Source organism: Mastigoproctus giganteus, chromosome 13 (genome assembly GCF_048544385.1).
Source record: "Mastigoproctus giganteus isolate SK-2022 chromosome 13, ASM4854438v1, whole genome shotgun sequence".
Taxonomy (NCBI): Eukaryota; Metazoa; Arthropoda; class Arachnida; order Uropygi; family Thelyphonidae; genus Mastigoproctus; species Mastigoproctus giganteus.
In genome coordinates, this window is record NC_143587.1 from 30993096 (window position 1) to 31007532 (window position 14437).

The 14437-nt window shown below is 32.7% G+C and overlaps 1 protein-coding gene across 1 annotated transcript in view; it reads left to right on the top strand.

Annotated features, from left to right (window-relative positions):
* LOC150075913 (guanylate kinase) overlaps positions 1 to 11969 on the top strand; it is a 100991-nt gene extending 89022 nt beyond the window's left edge. The window contains exons 7-9 of the mRNA XM_090387980.1: positions 3100 to 3185; positions 3463 to 3505; positions 10618 to 11969. Coding sequence (XP_090244106.1) covers positions 3100 to 3185; positions 3463 to 3505; positions 10618 to 10727 — 239 coding nt within the window. The 3' untranslated portion in view covers positions 10728 to 11969. The remainder of the gene's footprint in view (positions 1 to 3099; positions 3186 to 3462; positions 3506 to 10617) is intronic.
* The last annotated feature ends 2468 nt before the right edge of the window (positions 11970 to 14437 follow it).

Sequence of the window (14437 nt, forward strand, 5' to 3'; positions counted from 1 at the left end):
AGAGCAATCAGTAGCTTACCAGAATATTTCAGCTTTGTTCTTATTTTTGAAACAGTGTGTATTTCTAATATTAGAATTCAAAACTATTCAAAAAAGTTAAGAGTATAGTGTAGAGCAGATTAGAAGTGCTGTGCAGTATACATACAAGATCCAATTACTCTATAGTATTAATGTGCTACTACATTGTGACAGTACAACTTAGACATGGAGATAAGTGTAGATTTATTGGCTGCAAGTATGAATATATAGCCAGATATAGTATTTATACATGATGAATATATAGTGTTTATCCATTTAGCAGTCCAATAATAGTATACTTTTATTTGCCAAACTTTTATTCTCATACTTTTATTAGCTGTAATGTTGTCTAAAATCCAGTGAGAGCAGCAAATAGTCTTCCACCTGCTTCTTCCTTCTAGTACCCATGGCTGCATTCTCTCATTTCCTCTGTTTGCATTATTCACATACTCTTTGTAGTAAATTGCATAAGCTGCATTATGATTTCCATGGTAGGGAATTCTCATGTAGAATCTTGTTTTATTTTGAGCATGTCTTTATTGATCAGTTGGTATAATGGTAACACACACTGAATTTTTACTTATCTTCTTATCCTTAAACTTTATTCACGTATTTAGAACTGAAGTTGTGTAATGGACCGATACATACCTTGCAAAATCAGCGATTCCAGCAAGGCATGCAATAATTATGCAAGTTGAAGTGCCATTGAAAAAATATGGATTTAAATTTGTTGTTTAACATTGCTGTTTCTCTGCATTGTGTTTAAATTCATAGTAGTAAAGGTTTCCCATACTCTACTATTTGACTCTTGAATGTGAACTTTGGTGAATTGTGTGCTAATAAAAACATTCAACTTTGCCATGCAGCAGAAGTGTTTTTGTGCAGTCTTGTTTTCTTTTGGCATATCATTATCACATGGCCAGTATAAATTTTTGGTTGATATGGTTGAGTCAGCTTTCATATACACTGAAAGGACAAAATTCACGGGGTTCCTGGGCAATGCAGTGCTGTCACTAGTGGATGAACCCACCGCTTGGCAGATATATAGGTACATTGCATCACAGCATTCACGTAGATGGTAACTCGATGTCAGTATGAATAAACTTTGTGAGTTAACCAACTTTTAAAGCAGGATGATAGTGGGTGCCTGATGCATGGGGTCACTCTATTGTGTGGAGGTGGTACAGAAATGACAGTATCAAGAGTGTATCAGGAATACGCCATTTCCAGAAAAACATCTCATCGTGGACATTGCTGTGGGTGGAGAAAGGTGGTGGATGAACATGGTCGTCAATGTCTGTCTTGCATTGTTTCAGCTAACCAGAGAGCGACAGTGGCACAAATCACTGCCGACTTCAACAAGGGAGGTGCCACAAACGTTTCTGCCAAGACCATCATGCGATCATTAGCCACAGTAGATTATGGGAGTCACTGACTCACCAGAGTCCCATTGCTAATACCATGACACATATGTAACATTCATAATGGTGATAGGTGCAATATGGCCTAAGTAGCCCTTGCACCAAAAAACAACAATACCATGACACAGGACTCTGTGCCTCTACTGGGTGAAAATACATCAGCGCTGGACCTTGGATGATTGTAGACGGGTCTCCTGGTCCAATGAATCCCGTTTCCAGTTATTTTAAGCGGATGGCAGAGTGCGTATCTTGTGGAAACCGCATGAAGCTGTGCACCCATCATGTCAACAAGGAACTGTTCAGGCAGGTGGACGACCAGTAATGGTCTAAAGCATGTTCAACTGGCACACGTTAGGACCTTTGGTACATCTAGATGCATCTCCAACGCTCTAGGTTACGTATCTATCCTTGCAGACCATCTGCATCCCTTCATGGTCACGTGCACCCACAGGGCAACGGACTGTTCCAGAAGGACTGTGCACCTCCCCACAGAGCTGTGGTGACCAGAACATGGTTCAAAGAGCATGTCGCAGATTTTACCACCATGGAATAGCCTCCCCGTTCACCGGACATGAACCCTGTGGAACATCTTTGGGATGCCGTGAAAAGGTCCGTTCGAGCTTTGGATCCTCCACCTAGGAATACAACGGAATTATGGACAGCGGTGCAGCAAGCATGGATGGAAAAAAGCTGTGGAATGCTTTTGTGAACTAGTGGATTCAGTGCCTCGCCATATGACTGCACTTATCCACTTAAAGGTGGCCTACCCGTTGCTAGGTAGATATCTCATGATTTCTGTCCACTCAGCGTACTTCCATATATTTGTTTTTGGTATTTCGTGACATCCTTGCAGATCCATGGCTCTCATCTTTCATTCCTAACAATGAAAGGGTTTTGATGGTTATCCATTAACTGGATAACCATCAACAAGACAGCAACATTCTGAAAGAGGATTATGAAATACCTAAAACAAATACAGATGTATGTGATAACTTAAATCAAAATTAATTTATGAAAGGCTTATTTTTAATTGCTGAAAAAAACATTTGTGTGTAGGTTGCATTATCTTGAAGTTAGAAAAATATTAATGGTAAAATATGCATACAGGTATTAGAATCTTCTCAAGATGAAAAAAATTTAAACATTCATAATAAGAATGAATTGAAATTAAAAGGGCTGGTGCCAGCTTAGAACTAGGAATGCAAGTGTTTATTGTGTGAGAGTCCAACCATTATTTGATAAAGTTAGAATTTGATGAGATCTGAAATGCTTCGTAGTGGTTGTAAATGTAATTATTTTGAGATTTAATAGTGATGATTTCAGAAATTAGCAACTTCTTCCACTGCAATGGTATTAAAGGAAATCAGGCTGCATTTTAGTTCAAGTGAGTCTGAGCAAAGAAGAAGAAAAACTTTATCAAGCCCGCAAAAAAAATCAAGGTATCAGTTTAAATCTGTGTATGGATATGCATGCTTCAAATGCATATCCATAAGAACAAATAAGAAAACAGCTTCCAGGCTCAGCTCACACTCACTCCAATGGAAACAGTAGCCTGTATTTCTGTAATACTACAGTAATAAAGGTACAATTATCTTTAATTATATGTATTATTGACTTAGGATGCCTTTGTAATTAAGTCATTTTGTTTTCTTTACTTTAGGTGAAAATCCAGGTAACTTTGATCTTGTTTTAGTCAATGATAATGCTGATGAAACATACACATCTTTAAAGAGTTTCCTTTTACAAGTAAGTATTGAATATATAATTTGAAATAATATGTAACATGAAACTTATCTAAACTTTTAAAGAATATAACTTTTGATATTTTTATAATTTATTAAACCAACCAGGCATCAATATTTTAACCTAAAAAAATTGCTAATATTGAATCCCTTCCAAAAATTCAAAATTATAATTTTAATTCTTGCCATTTTAGAATAAATGATGAACTTACCTATTATTGTATAGGTATTACAAACTGCTGAAACACTTTGCTAATGATTTATTTCTTTTTTGTTGTCAGGATATTGAAGATCTGAAGAAAAAGACGAAGATTGATCAAACAGGTGATCACTGAAACCTTCTTACTCGCTGAAGATTACATTTAAATAGTTGTTGGTTATTATAATGTGCTTTTAAACATTATATGTTATGTGTGTATGTATGCATTATGTTCATGCATGCATGCATATAATCAGATAGGCATTTCTATCTGGTTATGAAAATAGGATATTTGTTTATTTTTTATTATTATGTTTTTAATAACCTTCTTCATTCTTGAAGGATGAAATAATCTTAGTCTTTCACTATTTTATGCTAGTTTTGCACTTTACTGATAATTTCATTAAGGGAATTCTTGAATCTCTAGGGAGCACTTATTTATTACGATATGCCTTGCTTCCCTTTTTGTTTTTGTTATTACTCAGGTTTATATAAGTGCATTTCATCTGTGACTTAAATGATAAGTCTTCTAGGAAGCACATTTGTAACTGTAATGACTCAAATATCAATATTTCTCTTATTAATTTGGGAGCAGCATTGGAAGCCCACCTTTTTTTTTTTTTAATGATATATCACCTGCTTGTTTACTGTTAAGTGCGGTTATACATGCATATGTAAATATATACACATTATATTATATACACATTGTACATATTTGTACAACTTTGTTTGTGATTAACTTTTATGTATGTTTGAGTCATTACAGTGTTCATAGTTCTTGTAGCAAGTAGTGCTTTCCGTGCTGTGATATACTGACATGAATTGTGAATCATAACATACACTCCTTATGTTTTCTCAAATTTTTGTGAATGCTTGTCTCTAAATATATGGGTGTGGTCTCTTTTTAATAAATTTTTAAAGCATTTGACTTTCTTTTCTTCATTTGCATTTAGAAGTACTGGCATTTTTTAAATACTGATTATTATCATTTTGTGTCCACATATGTGTAATCCTTTAGTAGATATTTTTTCAGTTTTCCAAAAGATTATGGTGTCACCAGATTGTGATATGACTTTTAAGAGTAATTTATTATATTACTCATTTTACCATAACCTTAATCCATAGCCAGTCATTGTTCACATTTTGTTATGTGAGAACTGGAAGCAGCATTTTTAATCAGTTGTAAATGCTTATAGCACAGACACATTTATGAATAATTTCAATTTTCTTTTTTATTATTATTTTTAAAATTATTATATATATCAACACTTTCCGTTGAAAAGGGTTAAAGTTGGTCTTGAAGGCTTTATACCTTGATATATAAAGATTCTGTATATTTTAGCGGTTAAAAATAGCCTGAAGAACAGTTAATTGGTAGTACTCCATCTGGATAATTGTGTTATAAGCGTTGTTAAAATTAAAATAAACTGTCATATTCATTGAGATTTTTCATTTCGTAGCAGGATTTTTTTTTTTCTTTCTTTCTTTTTCTTTCTTTTGTTTTTTTTAATTCACTTTTTGAACTAAATTTTCCAAATATAAAAAGTTACAGAAACAACCATTATTTGGGTGGAATAAATAGCAAAAATTTAAAATATCTTTACAATTCTGATAAACTATATTTATATGCTTTACAAGGATGAAAATCTGTTAAAGTGTATAAAGCATGTTCAGTGGAAATTGCATATGTTATTTATTGGGTCTAGTAATGATAATAACATTTGCCTGTTTGTGTTGTTTTCTGAGAAAGGGATTTGTTGTTTGAATGCATTCATAACTGATCTTGTATTTTCTAGAGATTGCAGTCTTTTTCGGATGAGTGTTATACCATCAAGTTTTTATATACACAGTAAACTCCCAATTATCAAGACTAATAGGAGAGGGAATATGGATAGCTCAGGAGAATCCAAAATTATCTAATCACACTCATCCTTATCTCTTTACCTTCTCAATTTTGATGAGAGTGATGGAGAGAATATATTTTGCATTGACCCTTTTTTTTTACCATTCGCATAGCAAAATGTGGCCATAGAATCCAATGCACTGTATGTATAATAACAGTAACCCTTTACTGCAGAATGTCATGGGCATGAGAGGTGACCTCTCATGCTCATGACATTATTTTTAAATGGGAAGAATGGGAGAAAGATCAAGTTAAATTTGTCAAATAATGATAATTAAAATAATAAACATAAAAATAATAAAAAAAATAAATAAAAAAAAATTTGTAAACTGATAATCCACTTGCCCTCCATTAGTTGTAAGGATACATAAGACCTTAAAAAATACTGTTTGAAATACGAAATTGGGAAAGTGCATGAGAAATAGAAATGAAAGCTTAGGTACGTACTGTCATGCTAAGCTTTTGTTAAATTAATCATGAACAGATAATCTACCACAAAAGTAATCAGGAGTTTACTGTTTATATTACAAGTTATTTTTTAACATATGGGCTATTACTTTCAGGTTTGATTCAGGACCTGAAATGATGTAAAAAGTTTGTCCAGTTCTGAATGGTTATGGAGTTATGGCTGTCTGAATTTTAAAAAAATGGCTATGGAGTTTTCAATAGTAAAAAACAAAGAAAACAACTATGAATAAGCAAATGTATGTATTTGCTTAATCTTATTATTTTTATTATGGTTTTTTTAACACCATAATCATTTTTAGGTGCGTTAGTATATATAAGTGCCTATTATCTTCACCGTGCCCATCCATTTGTCTGTCCCCATGTAACAAGGACTCCCAGTGGATGGATTTTAATGAAATTTTATATTTGGTTTATATAAGATTTGTCGAGCCACCTCAAATATCATTAAAATCAGACAAATAGAAAAAGAGCAAATATTATTTTTTCATCAGGATGGACCACAAAAATCTATTCATATAAATGAAAATATATTTTGCATATTTCTCTACAATGAAAATTCAGATCAAACCCCAATTTTCATCCTATATTCTGTTGGTCCTGTCCTTAAGAAAATTTTGGGTCCAGTTATGATTTAATGGCCCTCCTCCCCTCCCACACATACAAAATTCAGCATAAAATGAAAGTATATTTTTGCATTAATCGACATGGAAAATGTGGATTGCTACCAAATTTTTAACATACATTCTGTTGGCCCCTGGGATGATTCTAATTTCAATTCTGATTTCATGTTCCATTTCCAGTTGCCCTACAGAAATATTACTATAAATTTGGAACAAGAACTCGGATCAATTTCAAAATTTTAATACTTAAAATATTTTAGGAATCTTTGTAGCAAATTTTCATGTCTATGGGTTGACTTATTTCATTATAAATCATGAATTAGTATTATTTGCTGATGTGAATTATCTAACTTGTTTAAAATTCAAACAGCCAAAGTTCCGTGGTATGTTTATATAAACATTTTTCATTGTATTCAGGTCCTGGATTGATTGTAAAAGTACGTGTGTGTGTGTGTGTGTGTGTGTACACAGGCCATCCAAAAAAGTCACTATTCTTTAAAAATTGTTCAGCTTACGTTATCAGCTTGTAGTTTTTCCCAAAATGAAGAGCAGCTGATTCTGTGTGTATATATATATATATATATATATATATATATATATATATATATATATCCTTAATAATTATTGAACCCTTGTGCACATATCATCATCAACCTCTCCAGTATTGTTTAGAATAACATCTGAGAGCAGAATTTTGAGAAAGTTGAGAAATATCAGTGTTTTTCCTTCCTCTTTGTAGTGCAGCAGCAGCATTGAGTTGAATATATTCTAGAAATTGTAAAGCATTGGTAGTGTTGCAGACATGTGAACATCTGCATATAGGAATGTATAAAGGAATCCTTCATTACAGGTTGGAAGTTTTCAGAGATAGCTTATCAAGTTCATATTTCTTGTTCATATATATTTCATATATATGAACAAGATAAGAACAAGTTCTTATCTTGTTCATATTTAGTATTGAATGTGTACTAGATCTGAGTTATGGAGGAACTGCAAGCTTCTAGATTGGATTTCAAAATGTGGCAAGATTTTTGGTGTGACTCCATCAATACTGAAACTGATTCAATCAGATTGCCATTGGTAATCGGATGTCTGAGACCTCCAAGAATGTAATAATACCAGTTGAAACACTTATTGATCCAGTGCAATTTGTCCACATTTTTGTGGCTGAAAGGTGTTGAATACATGTAATTATATATATTCCAACATTCAACTACATTCATTTGGACTGCATCATATGTGGATTGACCACAAAAATGCATTTGATGGAACTGATCTAGTAATGTAGAAATGCCATCAAAGTGGTGTGGTTAAAGGGCACCAGTTGTAACTCAGTAGAACTACTGCTTTAAAATTAAAATGGGTTCTATAACACACAGCTCTAGTGCCATTCTTTTTTTTGTAGAGCCAGCCATGAACAGCAGCAGCAGCAGTTACCTGAACATATTTAGTGCAGTCCCACAACTGGTTAAGTGCAGCCAAAGTGATTTACAACAAAGTAAGAAGACAGAGTTGGGGGGGAGTCTCACTCACTGGTGAATGAACTGGAAGCAGTGTTCTCTAAGTGGCATAGCCCGTGCATGGCATATTTTTCCACTATGCATGTTTTGATATAGTCTTCACGACATCAGTTATATTTGATACTTGTAACCAGTCAGCTATGCTAAACAACTCCACAGTATTTTACCTGAGAATTTCTTTTAGACATAACAACTATCAATGTGCATAGTAAGCTGTTCACTTTGAAAAGTTTGCTGTGCATGGTGTTGGTTTTTACAGCTTTTGAAATAGTATTAGGTTTGTGTTCATTGTGCTTGGTATATTTCAGTTTTTTCTCCTTTTATTTCGTGGCTTTTTTGTATAAATTGATAGTGTTTAACAAATTAAGAGTTCACCGTTTTCACATTATAACTGACTGTCATGCGGAATTTAGACAGCTTCAAAAGACATTAAAAAATTAGATGGAATTCTGATCGGGAGAACTGGTGTCATGTTGCTACTTATGCATTGCAGCACCCCATAAGTAGCAACATGACACAAAAGGTTGCATTATAAGCAAAATGCACTGAGCAGCCACTTTATTAGGTACACCTACCTAATATCAAGGCAGGTCCCTCCCTTTAGCACTCAGAACAGCCTAGATTCATTGTGGCATAAGCTTAGCAAGATGTTGAAAGCATACCACACCACAGGGATGCTGCTCTATGTCGACTCAGTTTCTTCCCACAGTTTGCAAACTGGATGGCTGGGGATCTTTACTCTGAAGAGCTTGTGACATGGTGCATTTTCCTTTTGGAAAAATCTATTCTCATATGGATGTACTTGTTTGGAAACAGTTTCATAAACAAAAACATTTTGATGCCATATATTGCTCTATTGGTATCAAGGGATGGAGGCCAATGTGCAGCAAGAAAACACTCCCCACACTGTTACATTTCTGCCACCACCACCAACTTGCATTGCTGACACCTTTAAAAATGATTCTATGGACTCTTGCTATTTTTGCCATAATCTTGTCTCCCTCACACTACCACTACCAATATGAAATGGAGGGAACTGAGATAGGTCAGGAAATATTTTTCCTGTCCTCCACTGTAACAGTATCATCTAGATACCTCATCTGTGTCAAGGTATAACAAGTTGTGCATTTTGAAATATCTTTTCTGAAATGGTTGCCAGCATTGTACTAGGTTGTTATTTGCCTGACTATAGCCATTCTGTTACCCTTGCACAAATCTTGTTAGCCATCATTGGCCTCTTGCATCAACAAGCTGTTTCCAACCACATGATCACAGTTGGCTGGATGATATTTGGTTATTGGATCAATCTCAATATGCCAGAGCCAGTGTATACATTAAATATACACAAAAATCCTAGCAGTGTTAGTGTCTGAGATATTTATACCAGTGCATTTGTTGCTAGCTACCATGCCACATTCAAAATCATTTAAATCTATTTTGTATTGCTGTTCTTGCACTGCATTGCACATATACATAAGCACAGTGTGTCTACCCACCTGCTTTATATTGCATTGTACAAACTAATGTGTCTTTACCAAAAAAGAGTACTAGTATTGCTTTACTTCATTTCAGTGAGAGAGCAGGTGTACTTAATAGTCACTCAGTGTATTTTGTACAAATATATCTTGCATCACAGAACCTGCTTTTCTCTAACCCTAGCTTGCTAAAATAGCTTAGCCTTAAAAGCTCATGATTTATGTGAATTATCCAGTATTCAGTGATTTCCAACATTATATACAAATTGATCTTGTAAGGTTATTTAGCATGTATCACTTATCTGTAAATGTAGTTTAGAAAGGATTATAAAGGGGAAATCCTCTGAGCATCAGTAAAGTAGCAGTGCATTCCAGCTTAGGATGAATTAGAAAGGGCACAAAACCAATTAGTATGTTTAGGTTTTTCATGTTTTGTTAATCAAAACATGAAAAGAAAATGTAGCTGCATGTTTGATACATGAAAATCTACACTTTAAATTCTAGTTATATACCAGTTTTCTGGAGGAAAAAATGTAATTAAATAAAATAATAGTAAAATTATTACTTGCCCTTCAAAGGATTAAAGCAGATCATTTCATGGGTTATTTCTTATGAAAAAACAAACATATCTGAAACATGTAAATTTTCATTTACATCTGTTGACATATATGTATGTAAAACATCGGAAATTCTTGACCATTAAAATATTCTAAATGTAAATTGGGATGTTGTAATAACATGCTAAATGTAGAAATTCACTTTGCATAGTTTATAAGAACTTAGTAACTTATGAATAAGATACAAAGATAATAAGATTGTTATAGTAATGAGTTTCAAATGATCAATTACAATCAATATTAATTAGAGAATATAGCATGGGTCAGGCATATCATAATTAGCAGTGCATAGAAAATGATGAAAAACGAAATGCACAAATGAACTCAAAATTTTGGGCATTTCTGATAGTTTAATACTAGTTTGACCATATATGGAAAATTGGATTATTCCAGTTATTGCTAAGAAATTTTATTGCTTTAAGCTTTAGTTTTTTTCTTCGTGTAATTTTAGTTTGGCTTCTGAAATATGTTAAATATACAAACGCAGGTTTTAATAAGGCATTAGTGTTCATTGAAAGTATATTGATTTTATGATATCATTATTCTCTTGTAATGATTGAGTTAATTTGCAATTCAAAATATTTCAAAAATAATATAACAATAAACATGCTTAATCAAAGCTGCCCTTATACAGGCATTTCTGCATCGCGTGCTGTCAAAAGAGAGTCATCGATGGAAACCAGAGGTTTATACAGCAGTATAACTCGTCAGGGAGTGCTACATCCCGGTTCACCTCGGGCATAATTTATTTCATTACACCATGTTGCAGTCTGGACACACTTTGGACTTCTGCTGCATTCAAGGCTACCACATGCACTTGTATATTGTTTTTCCCAAGCATCTGATCTTTTACATGGATTCAGTTCTCCAGTGGAAGCAAGAGCAGTTTACCACAGGATGAACTCATTGAGTGATCAACATACAAGTGCATTTCATAGGTGTGCTTTTAACGCTGTAGCTTTGCAGTTGTTACATTATTATCCTACCTGTAATATAAATTTGAAGTGTGTGAAGAGAAACTGTAACAATGCACTTGTTTTCATCTAACCTTTGCATTATTAATTTATGTCTTCATCACTTGCATTTCAACTGTAAATGGAATCAACTGTTATATAACTGTATAGAGAGTAAGTGTGCAGTGTTTGTTATGTATTTGCGATGTAAAGTTTCTGTTTATTTATAAGTTCTTTTTATATAAATGATGAACATATATACATGATTGCAATTTGCAAGCAAGGTTACAGCCAGAGTATTGCCTGAAGTAAAGATGTTTAAGCCTTCTGATGTTTTTGAACCTATAATATCATCATTGTAAAGATGTTTTCATAAAACTTACATAGTTAACCATACTAATTAAAAAGTTAACCATAATAATTAAAGATACTGTGTAATATTAAGTTAGGCTTATAATGTTAGGATTTTTAGGATATTGTATCATAACCTTGCTTGATTGTGTCATTTTTGCTCTTTGGCACATGGGATACTGTGATAGCACCTTGTATCTTTATAATGATATAAGTGTGTACCTTGAAACAACATACTAGAGTGCACTAATAAGCTTATATTGTGTTTTATGTGCATATCTATATACATATCCACATTAAATGTGGTATACTTTGATAATAATAAAAGCTGCTGAAAAGTTTGACAAATTCTGAATGAGTACTATTGGAGATGTTTTTGCACCATAGTACAATTGTTGTTGAAGGAAATGAAGCATATGTGTATTGTGCAAATACATAAAATAAGTCAAGCACTTTGATAACTTCGAATCTAGTAAGCAATATGTTTGACTATTATTTTAGCTTCTACTGCCTTGTTTTGCCTTTATATAATTGTATTCTTATAAGTTTTTAAAGATAACTTTAATATTTTCTTTAAAATGTGCTATGGCAGTGAATATTGATTATGGATAAATAATGCCAGGAAGTTGTTAAAATTCAGAGTGAAACTTTTTTAGATAAAAACTGCATTAAAAGTTAAAAATAAGGCAGCATATTTCAATGTATAAATGTACAGTAGAATTATTTCCATGTTTGTGCTGGTGTTTTTTTTTATGATTTTTTTTTTTATTTTCTACTGTTGAAAGATGTAAAGTTGTACATGTACAACAAATAAACATATCTTTTAAAAAGTTTTTTTTTATATTTGGTTAATTTTGGCATTTACCTTGCGTAATTAAATATAGTGTGTACACCTGAAATGATTCAATCAGAAAACAAATTAACTTACCAGGACTCTGCTCAGGCTCATGGAACACCCCCGTATCTAAAATCAGACATCAAAAATTTTGAACAGTTAAAAACATTTCATTGTAATAATCAGTGTAATAATTTGGTTTAAAAAATAAACATAAATTATTACAATAATATTTTAGATCATACAGCCACATAAACTTTCTTGCAGCTGCTTCATGAAATAAAGTGAAATTGAAAAAGAATATTGAAAAAAATTTATCCAAGATAAATATTTTTACTTATCTTGCCTTTGTTAGGATCATATTTCAAAAAAAGCATTTTATTTCTGGCAGCTGCTTTCAGTTCAGAATTTGTGCTTTTGAGCACCACTGCCAAAAAGATATATAATTAAAGTCAGGATATAGATTTTTTTTTTTTTTTTTTTTTATACTTATGAAACATGAACTTCATTTGTAGGGAGAAGGTATCATTTAGTTGTGACAATATATTTGCAGAAGTAGAAGCATGTGTGGCCACAACTCCTTACTTGTGGCCACACATGCACGCATGCACATGTGATGTGAATGATCCCTGGAGGGACAATGTATTATTTATTTATTTTATTTATTTTATTTTTTTTTCAAGGTTATTTCAAAGTACATTACAAATCTTTTGGTAAGCACTGCCATCTCTCAGTTCTGCCTATAGCACAAAATTAGATTTTAATATTGGAAGAGATTGTTCTTGTCAGCCCTTATTGTCTTATTTTTTTTTATTTGCTTATGAAAGCTGAAGTTCTGTAATATAGATCGATTTCTGAGATCTGTAGTTGGAATATAGGTACAGAAGTTGATGAAAAATTGTATCAATTGATACATAGATGCAGCAGAAGATTAGTACAGTTGTGCCCCCATATCCGCTGATTCAGTTACCCGTAGTTAACCATGGGGAAAAAAATGAAAAAAACTTAACACATACTACTCGCGTGTCCAATACAATGCTTCCCTTTATTTTTTACAATGTCGTGTAATGGTTTGATCAACGTGCACCATTTTCAAACTTTTGAATAATTTCAAGTTTTTGTTGCATAATTTGAAAGCACAACTCTTGCATTTGCCTATCATTTTTGCGATTTCTAAAAAAAAAAAAAAATTCCGACATCCCTGACAAATGACGGGGGAAAAAAAATTGTCCTTTTGCGGTGCGACAGAACACAACAATCGAAGCTATGCACTAAATCAAACTAAACATTTGGTCTTGAAGTGTCCCAGTTAATCCAATCCTGGTAAATAAATTATACTTTTATTTAACCCCGTGGATATGGGGGTCTTACTGTATAAAGGTTTTATATATTTTTTTTTTCTCAAATTCTTTTGATGCAATTAGAGAAAAATACTATACTGAGGAAAACTAAAATTCACAAAAATTTGTATGTTTTTGGTTGAGTATATTACCGTCACACACCCTTTAACATTAAACTGTTAAAGGAAAAAGTTACATAAGGTGTTATAATCAAGTTATGATAATATAGAGCTCCTCAATGAGCAGTCTGAAATAACAGAAAAAAATAAGTGCATTGCATATTATTTCGTGGCATTCAGTGCATCATCTCGTGGTAACCTCTCCACCTCTGATGAGTTATACTGCTGTGAAGAAGTGTTAATGGAAATTAAGAAATTAAAAATAAAAGCTAGATCCTTAGTTCATTCTGTTTCATTGCTTTGGTCAGATCACTGTAATGAAATGCAAATAATGCAAATGACCAAGAAATAGTTAAAAATAATTTTAATTGTGGTCATTAGAACATGGTGTTGCTACATCATGCTGTTGCAGAAATAACTGTAAGATATATGATTGCAGATATAATTTTAAATTGCAGATATAATTTTAAACTTATAAGTGTTGTATAAACTATTCACAAATTATGAATTATTCACAAATTAAAGTTGAATGAGTGAATACAGGTTCAACACAATAGAATCTGCATCACATGGGCTGCTGGTAACACATCAACACAAAAGGTTTATAATATGGCTGTATATGAATACTTCTAATTAAATTACCATCCCCTACTGGTCAGTGTCACTCTAAAGAATTACAAAAATGCATTGCATTTTTCAGGATCGTATGAAAAAATGCTTGTAACCTAAGTGGTTGTATATCATAAGATGTTTGTATAATTATTTCTAACTTTTTTTATTATTATTTATTTTACAAATTTCAGGAAAGATGTGCTCTAATGATGGTGTTTGGAAACCATCATTAGAGAGAAATTTT